Source organism: Prionailurus bengalensis, chromosome X (genome assembly GCF_016509475.1).
Source record: "Prionailurus bengalensis isolate Pbe53 chromosome X, Fcat_Pben_1.1_paternal_pri, whole genome shotgun sequence".
NCBI lineage: Eukaryota > Metazoa > Chordata > Mammalia > Carnivora > Felidae > Prionailurus > Prionailurus bengalensis.
The window spans coordinates 67,318,139-67,337,803 of NC_057361.1; the positions used below are offsets into that span (position 1 = coordinate 67,318,139).

Sequence of the window (19,665 nt, forward strand, 5' to 3'; positions counted from 1 at the left end):
AAATGTAATAACAGGGGCGCCTGGGTGGCTCAGTCGGTTAAGCGTCCGACTTCGGCTCAGGTCATGATCTCGTGGTCCGTGAGTTCAAGCCCCGCATCAGGCTCTGTGCTGACTGCTCAGAGCTTGGAGCCTGTTTCAGATTCTGTGTCTCCCTCTTTCTCTGACCCTCCCCCGTTCATGCTCTGTCTCTCTCTGTCTCAAAAATAAATAAACGTGGGGCGCCTGGGTGGCGCAGTCGGTTAGGCGTCCGACTTCAGCCAGGTCACGATCTCGCGGTCCGTGAGTTCGAGCCCCGCGTCGGGCTCTGGGCTGATGGCTCAGAGCCTGGAGCCTGTTTCCGATTCTGTGTCTCCCTCTCTCTCTGCCCCTCCCCCGTTCATGCTCTGTCTCTCTCTGTCCCAAAAAATAAATAAACGTTGAAAAAAAAAATTAAAAAAAAATAAATAAATAAACGTTAAAAAAATTTATAAAAAAAAATGTAATAACATTCTTATAGTATCCCAGAAATGAAGAAAGAGAAAAAGGATCAGAAGGTTTATTCAAACATATTATGGCTGAAAACTTCCCTAATCTGGGGAAAGACACAGACATCAAAATACAAGAAGCACAGAGAACTCCCATTAAATTCAACAAAAGCCAATCATCATGAAGACATATCATAGTCAAATTAAAATTATGCAGTTGAGGAAATAATCCTGAAAGCAGCAATGGTAAAAAAGACTCACAAGTAATATCATTTTCAATAGGGAAAAGCCAAGAGCCTTTCACATACAGTAAGGAACAAGACAAGGATGTCCACTCTCACCATTACTTTTTAATATAGAACTGGAAGTCTTAGCCTCAGCAATCAGACAACAAAAAGAAATAAAAGGCATTGAAATCAGCAAGAAAGAAGTCAAACTCACTTTTTCCAGATGACATGATACTCTATGTAGAAACCCCACAAGACTCCATCAAGAAATTGCTAGAACTAATATATAAATTCAGCAAAGTTTCAGAATATAAAATCAACCTGCAGAAATCTATTGCATTTCTATACACCAATAATGAAGAAATAGAAAAAGAAATCAAGACGATTCCATTTGCAATTGCACCAAAACAATGATACCTAGGGATAAACCTAATGAAAGAGGTAAAAGATCTGTACTTTGAAAAATATAGAACTGAAAAGGACACAAAGAAATGGAAAAGCATTGTATGCTCATGGATTAGAAGAACAAACACTGTTAAAATGTTTATACTATCCAAAGCAATCTACACATGTAACAAAAATCCTTATCAAAATACCACCATCATTTCTTGAGGAACTAGAACAAACAATCTTAAAATATGTATGGAACCACAAAAGACTCTGAATAGACAAAGCAATCCTGAAAAAGAAAAACAAAACTGGTGACATTACAACTCCAGGTTTTAAGCTATATTACAAAGCTGTAGTCATCAAGATAGTATAGTTCTGGCACAAAAACAGACACATAGATCAATGTAACAGAACAGAAAACCCAGAAATTGACCCACAAGTATATGGTCAAGTAATCTTCAAAAAAACAGGAAAGAATATCCAATGGAAAAAAGACAGTATCCTTAACAAATGGTGTTGGGAAAACTGGATGGCAATATGCAAAAGAACGAAACTGGACCACCTTCTTACACCATTCACAAAAATAAGTTCAAAATGGATTACAGACCTAAATGTGATACAAGAAACTATCAAAATGTTAAAGAAGAACACAAGCCATAACCTCTTTGACCTTGGCTGCAGCAAAATCTTGCTAGATACGTGGCAAAAGGCAAGGGAAACAAAGCAAACATTAACTATTGGGACTTCATCAAGATACAAAGCATTAGATAGTGAAGGAAACAATCAAGAAAACTAAAAGGTAGCTTACAAAATGGGAGAAGATATTTTCAAATGACATATTCGATGAAGGGTTAATATCCAAAATCTATAATGAACTTATCAAAGTCAACATAAAAAAAACAAATCCAGTTAAGAAATGGGCAGAAGACATGAATAGACATTTTTCAAAAGAAGACATCAAGCTGACTAACAGACACATGATAATATCCTCAGAATCACTCATCATCAGGGAAATACAAATCAAAACCACCATGAGATGCGACCTCACACCTGTTAGAATGGCTAAAATCAACAATACAAGAAACAACAGGTATAGGCAAGGATGCAGAGAAAGGGGAACTCTCTTACACTGTTGTTGGGAATGCAAACTGGTGCCACCACTCTGGAACAGTATGGAGGTTCCTCAAAAAACTAAAAATAACACTACCCTATGATCCATCAATTGCACTATTAGGTATTTACCCAAAGGATATAAAAATACAGGTTTGAAGTGGTACATGAACCCCAATGTTTACAGCACCATTATCATCAATAGCCAAACTATGGAGAAAGCTCAAATATCCATCAACAGATAAATGAATAAAGAAAATGTGGTACACATATACAATGGAATATTACTCAGCCATCAAAAAGAATGAAATCTTGATTGCGATTGCATTGAATGTGTAGATTGCTTTGGGTAGTATTGACATTTTAACAATATTTATTCTTCCAATCCATGAGCATGGAATGTTTTTCCATGTCTTTGTATCCTCTTCAATTTCCTTCATAAGTTTTCTATAGTTTTCAGCATACAGATATTTTACATCTTTGGTTAGCTTTATTTCTAGGTATTTTATGATTCTTGGTGCAATTGTGAATGGAATCAGTTTCTTTATTTGTCTTTCTGTTGCTTCATTATTAGTGTATAAGAATGCAGATGATTTCTGAGAAAGACAGATACCATATGTTTTCACTCTTATGTTAAGTTTCACTCTGAGAAACTTAACAGAAGACCATGGGGGAGGGGAAGGAAAAATTAAAATTAGGGAGAGAGCCAAACCATAAGAGACTCTTAAAAACTGAGAATAAACAGGGTTGATGGGGGTGGGAGGGAGGGGAAAGTGGGTGATGGGCATTGAAGAAGACACCTGTTGGGATGAGCCCTGGGTGTTGTATGGAAACCAATTTGACAATAAATTTCATATTAAAAAAAGAATGAAATCTTGCCATTTGCAATGATGGGGATGGAGCTAGAAGGTATTATGCTAAGCGAGATAAGTCAACAGAGAAAGACAAATACCATATGACATCACTCATATGTGTGTAATTTAAGAAACACATCATGAATATATGGGAAGTAGGGGAGTGGGGAAGAGGAGACACAGAAACAAACCACAGGAGACTTAATAGAGAAGAAACTGAGCATTTAGGGAGTTAGGTGGGTGGCAAATGGGCTTAGGTAGATGATGGGTATTAAGGAGGTCACTTGTGATGAGCACTGGGTGTTGTATGTAATGAGTCACTGAATTCTACCCCTAAAACAAATATTTTACGATGTTGGCTAACTAAAATAAAAAAAAAATGTTGTGAAGCATAAAAAAATAAATGCAAAGAAAATTAATCTTTCTGTGACTTTGTTATTAGTGTATACAAACACTACTGATATCTGGGTATTCATTTTGTATCCTGACAGTTTACTGAATTCATTTATTTTAGTAGTTTTTTGGTGGTGTCCTTAGAATTTTCTATGTATATTATGTCATCTGCAAATAGTGATAGTTTAAATTTTTCTCTACCAATGTGGATGTCATTTATTTTTCTTGTCTGAATACTGTGTCTAGGACTTCCACTACTCTGTTGAAAAGAAGTGGCAAAAGTGGACATCCTTGTCTTGTTCCTGACTTTAGAGGGAAAGTTCTCAGTCTTTCACCATTGAGCTTGAGGTTAGTTGTGGGGTTTTGATATATGGCCTTTAATATTTTAAGATGTATTAGCTCTAACTCCATTTTATTGAGAGGTTTTTTTATTATGAATGTATGATGAATCTTAAATGCTTTCTCTGTATCTATTGACATGACTGTATGATTCTTATCCTTTGTTTTGTTGGTATGGTATATAATGTTGATTAATTTGCAAATATTGAACCATTAATGTATTGTGGGAATAAATCCCACTTAATTGTGGTGAATGGTCTTTTTAATGTATTTTTCTTTGTCACTTGCCAATATTTTGCTGAGGTATTTTACATCTATGCCCATCAGGGATACTGGCTATAGGTTTGTTTTTTTTTTGTTTGTTTGTTTTTGTTTTTTTTTGTTTTTTTGTGGTGTCTGTCTGGTTTTGGTATTATACTAATTATAGCATTGTAAATTGTATTTGGATGTATTCCTTATGTTTTTTGAATAGTTGGAGGAGAATAGGTATTAATTTTTCTTTAAATGTCTGGTATAATTCACTTGTGAATCCATCTGTTCCTGGTCTTTTGTTTTTTGGTAGTTTTTTGATTACCAATTCAATTTTATTACTTGTAATCAGACTGTTCAGACTTTCTTTTTTTTTTCCTAGTTCAGTTTTAGAAGATTGCATGTTTCTAGAAAATAATCCATTTCTTCTAAGTTGACCTGTTTGTTGGCATATATTTGTTCATAGTATTCTCATAATCCTTTGTATTTCTGTACTGATAATTGTTACTTTTTTCTCATTTGTGATTTTATTTATTTGGGTTCTTTCTCTTTTTTTCTTGATGAGTCTGGCTAAGCATTTGCCCATTTTGTTTATTTTTTCATAAAACCAGTTCTTGGTTTTATTGATTTTTTTTCTTTTTTATTCTCTTTGTTATTTATTTCTGCTTTGATCTGTATTATTTCCTTTCTTCTACTTACCTTAGGCTTTTTTTGTTCTTTGTATTCTTGTTCCTAAGGCCTAAGGTTAGATTGTTTATTTCAGTTTTTTCTTGTTTCTTGAAGTAGTCCTGCTTGAACTTCTTTTCCTGTGTCTCAGACATTTTGGACCATTGTGTTTTCACTTTTCATTTGTTTACATGTAATCTTTTATTTCTTCTTTGATAGCTTCATTGACCCACTGGTTGTTTATAATGTTGTTCAGTCTCCACATGTTTTACTTTTTCCAATTTTTTTCTTATGATTTAATTTTGGTTTCACACAATTATGGTCAGAAAAGATACATGGTATGATTTCAATTTTTTTTAAATTTTTTGAGGCTTGTTTTATGGCCTAAAAATGATCTATTCTGAAGAATGTTCCATGTGCACTTGAAAAGAATATTTATTCTTTTGTTGTTGTTGTTTTATTGTATTTTGGGTGGAATGTTTTGTACATATTTGTTATGTCCACCAGGTATAATGTGGAAACAGAATTTTGAAACAGATTATTTACTTGCTTTGGAAAGTATAAATTCAGAGAATTTTGTGGAGCCAGGTTTCACATCACATATTCCATTCATTTAGGAAAAGGAAAAAGGAAGGCTCACATTGATTTTGTTACCCTGATGTGGATAGTGAAAATAAAGAAAGATTGACATTGACTGCATTTTTCCATGTAAAATAAATATTTCTTTTCTTTTGAAGAATTCCAGTAAAACTGATTAATAGTTATTCACATTTTATTAATTTGAGCCTTCAGTTCTTCTGCCCTCACCCTACCAACCTCATCCCTGAATATTATCAGCTGTCTCTTATTTAACAAAAGTTTGAGTTCCTACATAAACATTAACCATATTGTTAATATAAATACTATCTGAGCATAATTACCTTTAAACATCTCCATTGATATATAATCCACATACAGTAATTCACCTATTTAAAGTGTACAATTCAATGGTTTTTAGTATATTCTTAACCTTGCACAGCCATCACTATAACTTAAGTTTCAAACATTTTATCACACAACAAATAAACCCTGTATGCATTAGCAGTCACTGCCAATCTCCCACTCCCTCCACCTTATGCAACCACTAATCTATTTTATCTATCTATGCATTTAATTATTTTGAACATTTATATAAATAGAATCACAAAATATGTGGTCTTTTGTCACTGGCTGCATCTAAGTACCATGCTTTTGAGATTCATCATGTTGCAGTTTGCATTAGTACTTCATTTTTTTTATTGTCAAATAATATCCATTGTATGGATATAAGTACATTTTGTTTAACCTTTAATCAGTTGATAGACACTTGGGTTGTTTCCACTTTTTGGCTATTATGCATAATGAATATTTGTGATGTATTTTTTTTTGTTTGAGCACCTATTTTCAGTTCTCTTGTATATATGCACATATATGTATATGTATATACATATACATATACATATGTACATATATTATATATACATATATGTGCATATATGTATATATATATGTGCATAAATGCCATATGACTGGAGGGATTTAAGATAGCAGAGTAGTATGGGGACCCTGGGTTTGTCTTATCCCTGAAACACAACTATATCAGCATCAAACTATTTTGGACACCTAGGAAATTCATCTGAGCATTAATGCAATAATCTGCATAATTTGAATCAGAGATCTTGGCAGGTACATGATGCAGAGAGATAAATGCGGGGGGAGTGAAAAGCAGCAGTGCCACTGTGGGTAGGGAGCTATTTTTGCAGAGAGGGGACAGAGAGAGAAAGAGAAAGGGGAAGACAGTGCAATGCTTTGGGATTGCACAAGAAAAGCATTCCCCCTGAAAGTAGCTGCAGAGAAAGAGAGAAAGAAAGACTGGAAACACTCACAGAAGACACAAAATCTGTTCCCCAAAATCATGGGCAAGGAAAAACGAGAGGATTTCAATACCACCAGTTTTATATAAATAGTGAAGCACAAGGAGAGTCTGAAGTTTCAGAGCTCAGTGCCTATCAGTATTCTGGCAAGGAAGCAAGATGATTCCTCAGGAGCAGGCAGTACAGTCTGAGGGGTCCATCTGCCACACAGGGAGAAGCAGTTCTCCTGCTTGCAGTGCATTTAGTAGAGGTGATACAGCCTCCCCACGGGCAAAAATCCCAGTATACCCAAGAGAGCTGCCACGTTTACTGATATTGGAACAAAGATGCCAGATGAGTGCATCAAAATCTGGCACCTGCGGTATGCTGTGAGTTACCACAAACTCTGCTGCTATGCAATCATGAAGATGTTTTCTGGGACAAGTCAGTACCCAGTCATTGCTCAGCAAGACCCTTCTCCAGAGAATCAGGGTGAGTCCAAACCACAGGGGTCTCTGAAATGTGGGGTTTTGAAGCACAGCCCCATCTGAGATAAAATTCTAGAGGGAGGCACCTCCTGGCAGTCAGACTGCTTAAACACACAGTAAAGACAAGGAGTTGACAGAAGCCTGAGACAGAGGGGTAATTGATAACACATCTGTAAAGGTGGAAATTCCCCCTCTGGAGGCTAGAGAGTGGGTTGAAGGCATTTTCACCTCTAGCACACTCACACTGATCTACCCCAGTATGCTAAGCAGGAGAACAGAGCTGTTACACTAAGCCCTGCCCACCTGTGCCCTCCAGGCACATCCCCTAAAAGACCAGCAAAAATCCTTATCACCCACTTACCACCCACTGTGGACCATAGTGTGCTGCAAAGTTGCAATTCTCGGGGAAACTGGATCTAGCTTCATTTGGGTTTCATTTTGTTTATTAATTTGTTTCTTTGCTACAGTTTTTATGTTGTGTTCCTTTTGTTTTTTTCTTTTCTTTTTCTTTCTTGGACACAGAAAGAGCAAATTTTTTATTCTACTATATTTTCTTTATTTTATTATATTCTATTTTATTATTTAAATTTGTTTTTAATTTTTAATTTTTTTTAAGTTTTTTTTTATTTCTTTTCTATTTTTTTTCTCTTTTCTATCAAGCTTCTCCCAACAAGAAGACTGAAACACACCTAAGATTTAACTTCCTTTATTTGACTTTTGGGGTTTTTTTTCGTTTTCAATTTTTATGTTTAATTTTATTTTACTATTTTTTTCTTCCTCCAAAATGAAAAGATTGAAAAATTCACCTCCCCAAAAAATAACAGAAAGAAATGACAATGAAAAGTTGGAGAAATTCACCTCCCCAAAAAAGAAGAGAAAGAAATGACAACTAGGGATTTAATCAACACAGATACAAGTAAGATGTCTGAACTAGAAATTTAAAATCACGAATACAAGAATAGTAATTGGGATTGAAAAAAGCATAGAAGACACCAGAATCCCATTCTGCAGAGATAAAAGAACTAAAGTCTAGTCAGGCCAATTTAAAAAATGCTATATCCAAGATGAAATCTCAAATGGATGCCATGATGGTGAAGATGGATGAACTATAGCAGGGATTCAATGATATAGAAGATAAAATTATGGGGAATAATGAAGATGGAAAAAAAAAGAAATGTCTTAAATACACAACCCAACTTTACACCAAAGGGAGCTGGAAAAAGAACAGCAAATAAACACCAAAACCAGAAGAAGAAGGGAAATCATAAAGATTAGAGCAGAAATAAATGATATTAAAAAGAAAACAACAACAGTAGAACAAATCAATGAAAGCAGGAGCTGGTGTTTTAAATTTTTTTTAATGTTTATTTATTTTTGATACAGAGACAGAGCATGAACAGGGGAGGGGCAGAGAGAGAGGGAGACACAGAATCTGAAGCAGGCTCCAAGCTCCAAGAGGTCAGCACAGAGCCCAACGCAGGGCTCAAACTCACAAACTGTGAGATCATGATCTTAGCCGAAGTCAGATGCTTAACTGACTGAGTCACCCAGGCGCCCAGGAGCTGGTGTTTTAAAGAATTAACAAAATTGAGAAACCCCTATCCAGATTTCTCAAAATGAAAAAGGGAAGGACCCAAATAAATAAAACCATGAATGAAAGAGGAGAGTTTACAACCAACACAATGGAAATACAAAGAATTATGAGACTATTATGAACAATTATATACCAACAAATTGGGCAATTGGGAAGCAATGGATAAATTCCTAGAAGCATATAAACTACCAAAACTGAAACAAGAAGAAATAAAAAAAAAATGAACAGACTCATAACCAGTAAAGAAGTTGAATCAGTAATCAAAAATCTCCCAACAAACAAGAGTCCAGGGTCAGATGGCTTCCAAGGGGAATTCTACCAAACATTTAAAGAATTCTTTTGAAGCTGTTACAAGAAATATGAATGGAAGGAAAATTTCCAAACTCTTTCTATAAAGCTAGGATTACCTTGATTCAAAACCAGACTATGAACCCCCTAAAAAGGAGAATTACAGACCAATTTCCCCAATAAACATAGATGCAAAAATTCTCAACAAGATACTAGCAAATTGAATTTAACAATACATTAAAAGAATTATTCACCAAGATCAAGTGGGATTTATTCCTTAGCTGCGGGGTTGTTCAATAACCACAAATCAATCAACATAAATATAATAAAAATAATAAAACATAACATAAAAATAATAAAAAAAGAAAGACCACATGATCCTTTCAATAGATGCATGAAAAGCATTTGACGAAATACAGCATCGTTTCTTGATAAAAACTCTGAAGAAAGCAGGGATAGAAGGAACATACTTCAACATCGTAAAGGCCATATATGAAAGATCCACAGCCAATAACATCATCAATGAAGAAAAACTGAAAGGTTTCCTCCTAATGTCAGGAACATGACAGAGATGTCCACTCTCACCATTGTTGTTCAACATAGTGTTGGAATCCTCAGCAATCATACAAGAAAAAGAAATAAAAGACATCCAAATCAGCAAGGAAGAAGACAAGCTTTCACTCTTCACAGACAACATGATGTTACACATGGAAAGCCCAAAGATTCCACCAAAAAACTAATAGAATGGATAGATGAATTATGCAACATTGGAGGATATAAAATCAATGTACAGAAATTGGTTGCATTCTTATGCACCAATAATGAAGTAGCAGAAAGATAAATCAAGGAATCAATCCTATTTACCATTGCACCCAAAACCATAAAATTCCTAGGAATAAACCTAACCAAGGTGGTAAAATATCTGTATGATGAAAACTATAGTAAGCTTATGAAATAAATTGAGGAAGACACAAAGAAATGGAAAAACATTCCACGTTCATGGATTGGAAAAACTAATACTGTTAAAATGTCTATACTACCCTAAGCAATCAACACGTTCAATGTAATCCCTATCAAAATGGCACCAGAATTTTTCACAGAGATAGAACAAACAATTCTAAAATTTGAATGGGATTAGAAAAGACCCAGAATAGCCAAAGTAATATTGAAAAAGAAAATCAAAGTAGGAGGCATCACAATTCCAGACTTTAAGTTATATTATGAAGCTGTAGTAATCAAAACAGTGAGGTACTGACACAAAAACAGACATGTTCATCAATGGAGCAGAATAGAAAACCCAGAAATGGATCCACAACTTTATGGTCTATTCTTCAACAAGGCAGAAAACAATATGCAATGGGAAAAAAGACAGTCTCTTCTACAAATGCTGTTGGGAGAACTGGACAGTGACCTGCAGAATAATGAAACTGGACCACCCTCTTACACCATACACAAAAATAAATTGAAAATGCATGAAAGACCTAAATGTGAGACAGAAAACCATCAAAATCCTAGAGGAGAACACAGGCAGCAACCTCTTTGACCTTGGCCATGGCAACTTTCTACTACAGATGTCTCCAGACACTGGGGAAATAAAAGCAAAAATGAACTATTGGGACCTCATTAAGATAAAAAGCTTCTGCACAATGAAGGAAACAATCAACAAAAGTAAAAGGTAACCTATGGAATAGGCAAAGATATTCACAAGTGACATATCAGATAAAAAGCCAGTATTCAAAATCTATAAAGAGCTTGTCAAAGTCAACACCCCAAAAACAAATAACCCAGTTAAGAAATGGTCAGAGACATGAAGAGACACTTTTCCAAAGAAGACATACAAATGGCTAACAGATACATGAAAAACTGGTCAACATCACTCATCATCAGGGAAATTAAAATCAAAACCAAAATGAAATACCACATCACACCCATCAAAATAGCTAAAATTAACAACTCAGGAAACAACAGATGTTGAGGATGTGGAGAAAGGGGAACTTTCTTACACTTTTGGTGGGAATATAAACTGCTGCATCCATTCTGGACAAAGTGTGGAGGTTCCTCAGAAAATTAAAGATAGAACTACCAGCAATTTTACTGCTAGGTATTTATCCAAAGGATACAAAAATACTTACTCAAAGGAGCACATACACCTCAATATTTATAGCAGCACTATTAACAATGGCCAAATTATGAAAAGAGCCCAAATGTCCATTGACAGAAGAATGAATAAAGAAGATGTATACATATAATATGGAATATTACTGTCATCAAAAAGAATGAAATCTTTTTGAAATCATTAGAAATTTTGCCATTTGCAATGACATAAATGGAACTAGAGTGCTTTATGCTAAGTGAAATAAGCCAGTTAGAGAAAGAAAAATACCATATTGTTTATCTCATATGTGGAATTTAAGAAACCAAGTAGATGAACATAAGGGAAGGGAAGGAAAAATAAAATAAGATAAAAATAGAGAGGAAGGTAAATCATAAGAGACTCTTAACTACAGAGAACAAACTGAAGGTTGCTGAAGGGGAGGTAGGGGTGCGTGGGCCAAATGGGTGATAGGCATTAAGGAGTGCACTTGTTGAGATGAGCACTGTGTGTTATATGTAAATGATGAAACACTAAATTCTATTCCTGAAAACAATACTACATTATATGTTAACTAACTTGAATTTAAATAAAATCTTGGAAGAAAAAAAAATTGAAGGTAAAGGATGAAACCATTTAAGTGTTGATTTGGAATTATTACACAGAAAAACCTTGGTTTGTGAGCATAATTCATTCTGAAAACATGCTTGTAATCAAAAGCAGTTGTATAGAAAGCAAATTTCAACAACTGTTGGCTCAGTTGTAATCATGTGGCGTTCAGCATCATGTACTACTTGCATTGCAACATTACTCATTTATCAAGTTAAAATTTATTATAAATGTTTTCTCTCCTTGCAGAACACTCACAGAACAAGTTACTTGCAATCCAAGATTCTATTGTATTTGTTTTTTCAGGAACTAACTGGGTTACATATATAACTGATACTTGGCCATGATTTCATTTTCCTTTAAAGTTCTTATGAGAATATGTCAGATATTTTCTATTCTGAGACTTTTCTAGGAAAACCTTTTTGTTTTTATGGTAATGAATATATTCCTTTAAAACTTTCTTTGCAAAACTGAAGTGTATTTTTTACAATTTTACTGTCAGTTTTAAATTGTGTTCACATGTGTTTCAACAGTTAATTTAGTATGAATTTCTTCAATTAAAGCAGTATAATTTAAAACAGAAAATTTGTATTTCTATTTGTATGAAAAGTATAGTATATTTTATACTCTCGTGATGCTTATGAATCTTAGTTAATATATTTGACACTATTTTCTAGTTACTATTCATTATTTCATGTGAACTACACACATTTGATCCCCTGTTACATCCAATGCCACATTTATCACAGTTTGGTATGTATCCACTGAAAGACATATTTTTTTCTGCATAAAACCACATACACCAAATATCAAATATATAACTTTGCTAAAATTATATTATGAATTAATCAGTTTGCAAAAGGAAAAAGGTATTAAACTCATTTGTACAGTCAAATAAAGAGAAGTTTGATCTTGATAAATGTTTAACAATGTTTTTTACACATCTTTGTAAAATGTTCACTATGTAACAAAGAAATGATTGTAAAGCAAAATTGAAATTGTAAAAGCCCCATGTTAGTGATTGCAAATGAATCTAGATATCAATTAACCTTATGAAGCTCTCATATTTTTTTTTAATTAAAAGTAACCAATGTATATGGAAGTATATGCAGATCTACCTTGGTAAACATATTTTGTATCATCACTGCACATTCATTCCATCTTCAGGAATTTCAGAATCTCTTTGTTCTCCTTTGCCTTGTGAAACATTTCAAAATCCTAAAAGGAATTAAAATTAACTTGTAACATCAATGCTGATAATTTCACTTATGAAACAATTAAATTCAAGTGTCAAGGTCAGTTTGCTAATTATCTTGCCTGGGCCTTTGCAAATGTCTACCAGCTAAGTTAGTTAAAAGAATTTCCCCAAGGTATCAGTTATTTCATCCTATAACGTATGGTGAAAAATACTGTGTATCTCCAAACAAGCAGCATGATATACTTTCCTTTTATGGTATTTTTCATAATGAAGTACACATTGCCTTATCTTCAGGAACACAATTAAGTTATTATGTAAATGAAAAAACCTCACCCTCACAGTCCATAAATGTATTGTTTCCCCATTTATATAATCTTAAAATACGAAATGAAAATAAAATAAAAATGGAAATTTACTCTTACCCCACAATATTCTTGGCCATTGAATATCTGAGGTGGCAGAGCCCTAGGGGTAGAAACTTTAGTCCTCATTTCCTGAAGTATTTTCAAACTCACAGAAATATCTATTAATTCATATTTTATTTTGTAAGTATCTAAAATTCTGGTAACTTCTTCCTGTCTCTGCTTCACCTAGATAGACAAAGATATAAAGAGATGGAAAGATGTTAATCAACTGGCCCCAATGTTTTATGTTTTATTTTTATTTTCCCTATCCATTATGCTATGGTAGGGTAATAGATTTTAATGGTGTGATTTTTTTGAGCAGCAAAATTAGGTAATTTTATTGTGATAAACACATACACATACACACATATATAGTATATATGTTTAATATGTATATGAAGAAATACAGTAAGGTGTCAGTGGGAGTTAAAAATGTCTAATGGGGTATAAATATTTACCATATTGATTTCAAACTTCATATGAAATGGTATGAACATTCTGCTAACAGTTGAAGCACACATTTCAGCTCATCACTGCATTAATTTATGCTAATATCTATGGTAGTCCTGTGTAGGAAATGAATAGGATACCAGGTTTTTACATTTAAAAGAACAAACTGCATGTTCTTAACAATAATTGGAGACTATGCCTAAGTGAGGAGATAAAATCTACACAATGAGAAAATAAATCAGAGGATTAAGATTTACAAAAACTGTGAGTGAATAAAAGTGGTCAGTTCTTGCTATGTCCTCCTATATGAACTTTACATATCTGTTATCTGTTATAAAAGGCTGTATATCCACCCCCATTGTCTTTTCCCCCGAAACACTACTGCCAAAGTATAATTGTAATAATTGGTTATCTTTTAAACATAGTGTAGGGGCACCTGGGTGGCTCAGTTGGCTAAGCGTTTGACTTCGGCTCAGGTCATGATTTTGCGGTTCATGAGTTCAAGCCCCATGTCGGGCTCTGTGCTGACAGCTCATATCCTGGACCCTGCTTCAGATTCTGTGTCTCCCTCTCTCTCTGCACCCCCTCCCCCCCCCGCTCATGCTCTGTCTGTCTCTCTCAAATATAAAATATAAAAAAATTAAATAGTTTATAAGTACATTTTTTGTTAATAACTGTAACATAAATCTTAAAATTTGAGTTTTCTACATTTTCACATGACAATCTTGGGCAATTTTGCCACATAAAATCTGTGATGCTAGAATAAGAAAACATATGTAAAATCAATTTGACAAGTACAAACCCCAGTTTATTCAATTATGACTTCTGTGAAAGTGCATGGCAGAAGGTTTTTTGTTTGATGACTTAAAAATATAATCCAGTCAGGCTTAGAAAACCTTGTCTATTTCCAACTGATAGTGGAGAAGTTTCTGAAATTCCATCATGCAACATTTCTACTTTCTGAGGCTCATTAGTCTTCAAATTTGCAAAAGCATGATTCATGTGACTTAAGTCACATTTTTATAGTGTTTTTTTCAAAACTCTTTTTAGAGGAACCACATTATGAAAACAGTTGTTAGACTAGTGCTAATCTGAGTGTGATTTATAAGACCAGCGTCATCAGCCTTATCCCACCCCAAAACTATAGAATTTGGGAATGGTTCTCAGGAATGTTTTAACAAGCCCTCCGGATGATTTTTATGTTACAGTTTGAGAGACACAGACCAACAGTTGGGTGAATATTCTGCTGCATCCATTATGGTCCTTAATGATTTCAAATCATTCCCTCTTATAGAATCTTAATACCATATCCAATAACATAAATTACAATGTTAAAAATAGTCAAAAGGTCCATGATTTTCGTTTTAAAACTGCTTCTTGTTATTGTTGTTTCTTAGTACCCAGGTGAAATCCTTAGTTGTTAAGGCTTTATGCAGAAGCATTGCACTATTTCTAGGCTGAGATAAAATCTCATTGCTCCTTGCATCTATCATGGTGCCTAACACACCGAAGGAGTGTGATGAATGTTTGTTAGCCATTTATAATACATTCTAAATTCTTCAGTTTTCATGCTTTTCCAAAAACTTTGCAGAATGAGGTTCTTAGACATATAACATTCCTTGTATAGCTGAGCTGTGATAACCATTAGCCAGCCACATGTGACTATTGAGAACTTGAAGTGTGCCTAGTCCAAAATGAAATGTTCTGTAAGTACAAAATACATACTGGATTTTGAGGACTTAATATGGAAATACATAACATCTCTTTTTAAATATTGGTTATATGTTGCAATAACATTTTGTAAACTTTGTGTTAAATAAAATATATTAAAATCAATCTCATCTCTTGTTTTAAGTCATTACTAGAAAATTTAAAATTACACATGTGGCTCACAATATATTGTTGTTTGAAACCACCGTTCTACAATATTTCCTACAACATGGTCAAAATAGTTCATCTAAACTGTAACCTAAGACATGTCTGATCTATGCAAATACATATTCTTTTTAGAAATTAAGTTTGTCTTTTTGAGGTTATCCAATCTTCTCTGAGGATTATGGCCATTCACTCACTGGCATTTTCCCTCTCCTATCCTAAACAGTGTTCTTTAGCTCTTCCATCTCCCATCCTAAACATCCTAAAGAAAAAGGTTCTTTATCTCTTCCATTTGAAACATATGCAAAATTACTGTAAATAATAAAGTTGGCTGAACTCAGGACCCAGAAACCTCCCAAAGCAGTCAGTTCTTAGAGCACAACCAGGGTGAGGGCAATAACCACATTCTCTGTTGTCCACTGCACCTCCCATTCCTGAAAACCTAGAGAGGAAGGAGCTGAAGAATGAAAGACAAGAAGGAGATGGTAATGCCCTAGCACAATCCTGAAGTCCCCAACTAGAATGTCTTCACTCTAGTCTTTTTTGCCGGCTAAGGCTCTTTTCTTTCCACTCACCTCTCTAGACCCTGACACGCTGGTGTAATAGACTTTAATGGAGCTCATCGTTTCCACTTAAAGGCTACTTTGCAGAAATAACCCAGAGTCAGTCACTTCATTACCGCCTAAGGCTGAGCTAACAGAAGTCCCAAAACCTGGCTGTGCCTTTTCTCAGACTGTTGCTAAGAGCCGTTGGCCTGTACACTCTGGATTGGCTGGGAAAGTAGTGCCCTTGTGACGCAGGAACACTGGAGCATCGTGACTGCCAGCCTGGGGGAGAGGGCATGAACTCTGGGGTGATAAACTTCTGTTAAGGCCTCTTTTCTCCCCTCATTGGCCTGGGAGGCACAGGGGAGGACTGGATGGAAGAATTAGTGGACTCTGTATTCCTGCTACTCATTCTCCCACTCCCTGCTTAGGGATGGTGGTAAACATGAGCTGTTTTGTCTGGCAACCACAGCCGCAAATGAAGGGCTGAGACACCTGAGGGAGAAAATGATCAAAATACAATGTTATAGCAAATAAAGAGATATATTAAAACTTGTATTCCCTAAATTTGTAGTGACAGAGCAAGTGGCGCCAATGCTTACTTGGACAGGAAGGGACGGGACCACCATAGCAACCTTTGATGCTTTTTTTCTTAGCTTGGGGAGGTGACTACTTTCCCACTCCCATGTTCCTCCCTTCCTGAAGACAGCAAGCTTTCCTATGATTTGATCTTTTGGTTTATGTAATAGTGGGTTCAATAGTCGCTAACTCTCCTAGCACTTCCTCCCTACACCTGGTATAAAACAATGACTTCGTGCTTTAATGTCTACTTCTTCAATACATTCGTAGCTCATTATTCTAGCCTTTATTTTCAAGTAGTTGAAGATAGTGATAATGTTTGCAGAATTTCTTTGGTTTGCCAAAATTGAGCAATGGAAATTGACACTAAAGAACTAAAGAATTTTAGCACCAGTTTTTCTGTTAAGCAAATTTGGATTCCATGGTTCTGCCACTTGATAACTATAGATCTTGGGCAAATTACTTCCTTCTGAATGTCAATTTCTCAATCGTTAGTGTATAAATGTGAATAGTGACACCTACATGACAGCATCATTATCAGGATTAAATGAACTGAGTATGTAAAAGTGTTTGGCACGTGGTCTGACATGTCGTTAGTTTAGAAAATTATAATTATTATTTAAAAAAATAATGTTTTTTTTGAGAGAGAGAGAGACAGAGTGCAAGCAGGGGAGGGGCAGAGAAAGAGGGAGACAAAGAATCTGAAGCAGGCTTCAGGCTCTGAGCTGTCAGCGCCCCTGACATGGGGCTCTAACTCAGGAACTGTGAGATCATGACCTGAGCGAAAGATGGATGCTTAACCGCCTGAACCACCCAAGTGCCCCTATAATAATTGTTATTGGTAAGTATCTGACTGCTTGCGTGATGTTTGGGAACAAGCATATCAATATGAATAAGAGGAAGCATTTACCTTCAAGTTACTCACAGAGTGATAACTTTTAAAGTGAGATAAATGCAATGTACAGAAATCTAAATCAGGCTAGGTGGGTCAAGGCAGGTGTCCCTGAAGAAGTGAGAGCTAAACTGAAACCTGAATGATGTGTAGTATGCCAATAAATTATAATAATAAAGAAGTTTTGGGTAGAAGGAACAGTCATGAAGCAATGTGGTAATTGGAGCTTTGGGAGCAAGTGGAGGAATAGAAACTGAGGAAATAAATAGGAAAGCACAGAGGCCTTCAGGTTTCATGTTAGATTTTGACGTATAGTCTTTTCAAGGCTGTTTCTTCTTTTATAAAAATGTGGAAAATCTTAACTTGCAAATTTACTGTGAAGATTAAATAAGTTGGAGATGTTGCCTAAGGGCATCTTTCACTTATGAATCACTCAATAAATTATATCTATTATTAATCCATGGATGATTAGACATCTCTGAAGCATTTAGCTCTTTGTGTGAAAGGTGGATCAATCTAGAATATCAAGTGGACTTGAAAGGGGGAAAGACTGGAAGCACTTGCAGCAATACAAAAATAAAATGACAATAGTGAAAAGGAAAGATATTTAGGACAGGGGACTGCTAGAATTTGGATATAAGAGAGAGAGGCAAAGGAGATGGATATAACCAATGAAGGAGTCTAGGTTAGGAACAATATGAGATCTCCATTTTCTTTTGATATTTCTTTGTGATAGCAGTGGTATCATCTATGTAGATGTTTGTTTATGCTTCCCTGTCTACTTGGGCAGTTTGTATCTGAGTTCAAATCATTCTCAAGAATGGGACAGAAACTTGTGGGACTGGAAAAAATATATTCTAAGGAAATTAGTATACTTTTTCTTGTCCTTTTATATATGTGACTATTTATGTATTTAATTACTTATTCTTTACTTGTAGCAAGAATTACTATCAAAGTCCACTCATTGGCGCAAAGACCCTTGTGATGTTACCAAAAGACTTGCCCCTCATGTAGCATACTACCTGTAATTCTGAGTTCATCAGCTAGCCAGTGGCCTCAACTCCAAGCTCTAACAATGTGCATGACTTATTGATCATACAAATAATACATGAATTCATGCACATTTTATAAGTCAAACCACATAGAAATATAGAGAGTAAAAATTAAAATTACACTATCACCTTCTCTTTAAAATCCTCCTCCCAGAGGAAACCACTATTAACAGTTTGATTTGTATATTTTTCACAAACATGATGACATTTATTAAGTTATAAGGCATAAAGGTCACTTATAACATGAAAGTTAAGTACACAGTCTACTTTTTTTTTTTTTTAATTTTTTTTCAACGTTTATTTATTTTTGGGACAGAGAGAGACAGAGCATGAACGGGGGAGGGGCAGAGAGAGAGGGAGACACAGAATCGGAAACAGGCTCCAGGCTCCGAGCCATCAGCCCAGAGCCTGACACGGGGCTCGAACTCACGGACCGCGAGATCGTGACCCGGCTGAAGTCGGAGGCTTAACCGACTGCGCCACCCAGGCGCCCCCACAGTCTACTTTTTAAAAAATATGGAGTGCTTCATCAATTTTCGTGTCATCCTTGCACAAAGGCCATGCTAATGTTCTCTGTTTTGTTTTGACTTTAGTATATGCACTGCTAAAGTGAGCACTATTACACAGGCTTTGAAGTGAGGCTTCTTGGGTTCAATCCCAGACTCTACCACTTACAACTGTGTAATATAGTGCATCCTATATAACTTCTTTGTGCCTCCATTTTCTCATGGGTGAAATGGAAATTATAATATGTTTTATAGAGATATTATGAGGGTTATACTACTTAGTGTATGTGAAGTATTAGAAAAATGCCTGGCACATATACATGATGGAATCATATTGTATATGTTGTTCTGCAACTTCCATTCCGTTAGTACAGATAAAGGCAATATGGTGTACTGATTAAGTAAGTGGATTCTAAATCCAATTGCTTGGTGCAAATACTAGTTCTACCATTTACTATGTTTGTGAAATTCAACAAGTATATAAACTTTTTCTGTCTTTGTTTCCTTTGTAAAATTCAAATAAGAGCTTC

The 19,665-nt window shown here is 35.1% G+C and overlaps 1 protein-coding gene and 2 non-coding genes across 3 annotated transcripts; all 3 read right to left on the reverse strand.

Annotated features, from left to right (window-relative positions):
- Positions 1-12,687: 12,687 nt before the first annotated feature.
- LOC122477716 (SH3 domain-binding glutamic acid-rich-like protein 3) lies at positions 12,688-16,278 on the reverse strand. Its single transcript, XM_043571034.1, has 3 exons — positions 16,137-16,278; positions 13,255-13,422; positions 12,688-12,852 (listed from the first exon to the last, which is right to left on the reverse strand). Exons 1-3 carry the CDS (start codon positions 16,182-16,184, stop codon positions 12,787-12,789), a joined length of 282 nt encoding a protein of 93 aa, XP_043426969.1. The 5' UTR covers positions 16,185-16,278; the 3' UTR covers positions 12,688-12,786.
- A 2,229-nt stretch (positions 16,279-18,507) lies between these two features.
- LOC122478118 lies at positions 18,508-18,661 on the reverse strand. The gene has a single exon (XR_006295869.1). It is a non-coding gene; the product is annotated as a small nucleolar RNA SNORA62/SNORA6 family (small nucleolar RNA).
- A 478-nt stretch (positions 18,662-19,139) lies between these two features.
- Positions 19,140-19,242, reverse strand: LOC122478074. Its single transcript, XR_006295840.1, has one exon. It is a non-coding gene; the product is annotated as a U6 spliceosomal RNA (small nuclear RNA).
- Between the last annotated feature and the right edge of the window lie 423 nt (positions 19,243-19,665).

Bases quoted from the DNA above. Each gene is read 5' to 3' on its own strand.
- LOC122477716 (XM_043571034.1), bottom strand. From the start codon at position 16,184: ATGAGCTCCATTAAAGTCTATTACACCAGCGTGTCAGGGTCTAGAGAG. The intron at 13,423-16,136 runs GTGAGTGGAAAG...TTGTCTATCTAG, and splicing joins GCGTGTCAGGGTCTAGAGAG to GTGAAGCAGAGACAGGAAGA. The intron at 12,853-13,254 runs GTAAGAGTAAAT...AATTCCTTTTAG, and splicing joins ATGGCCAAGAATATTGTGGG to GATTTTGAAATGTTTCACAA.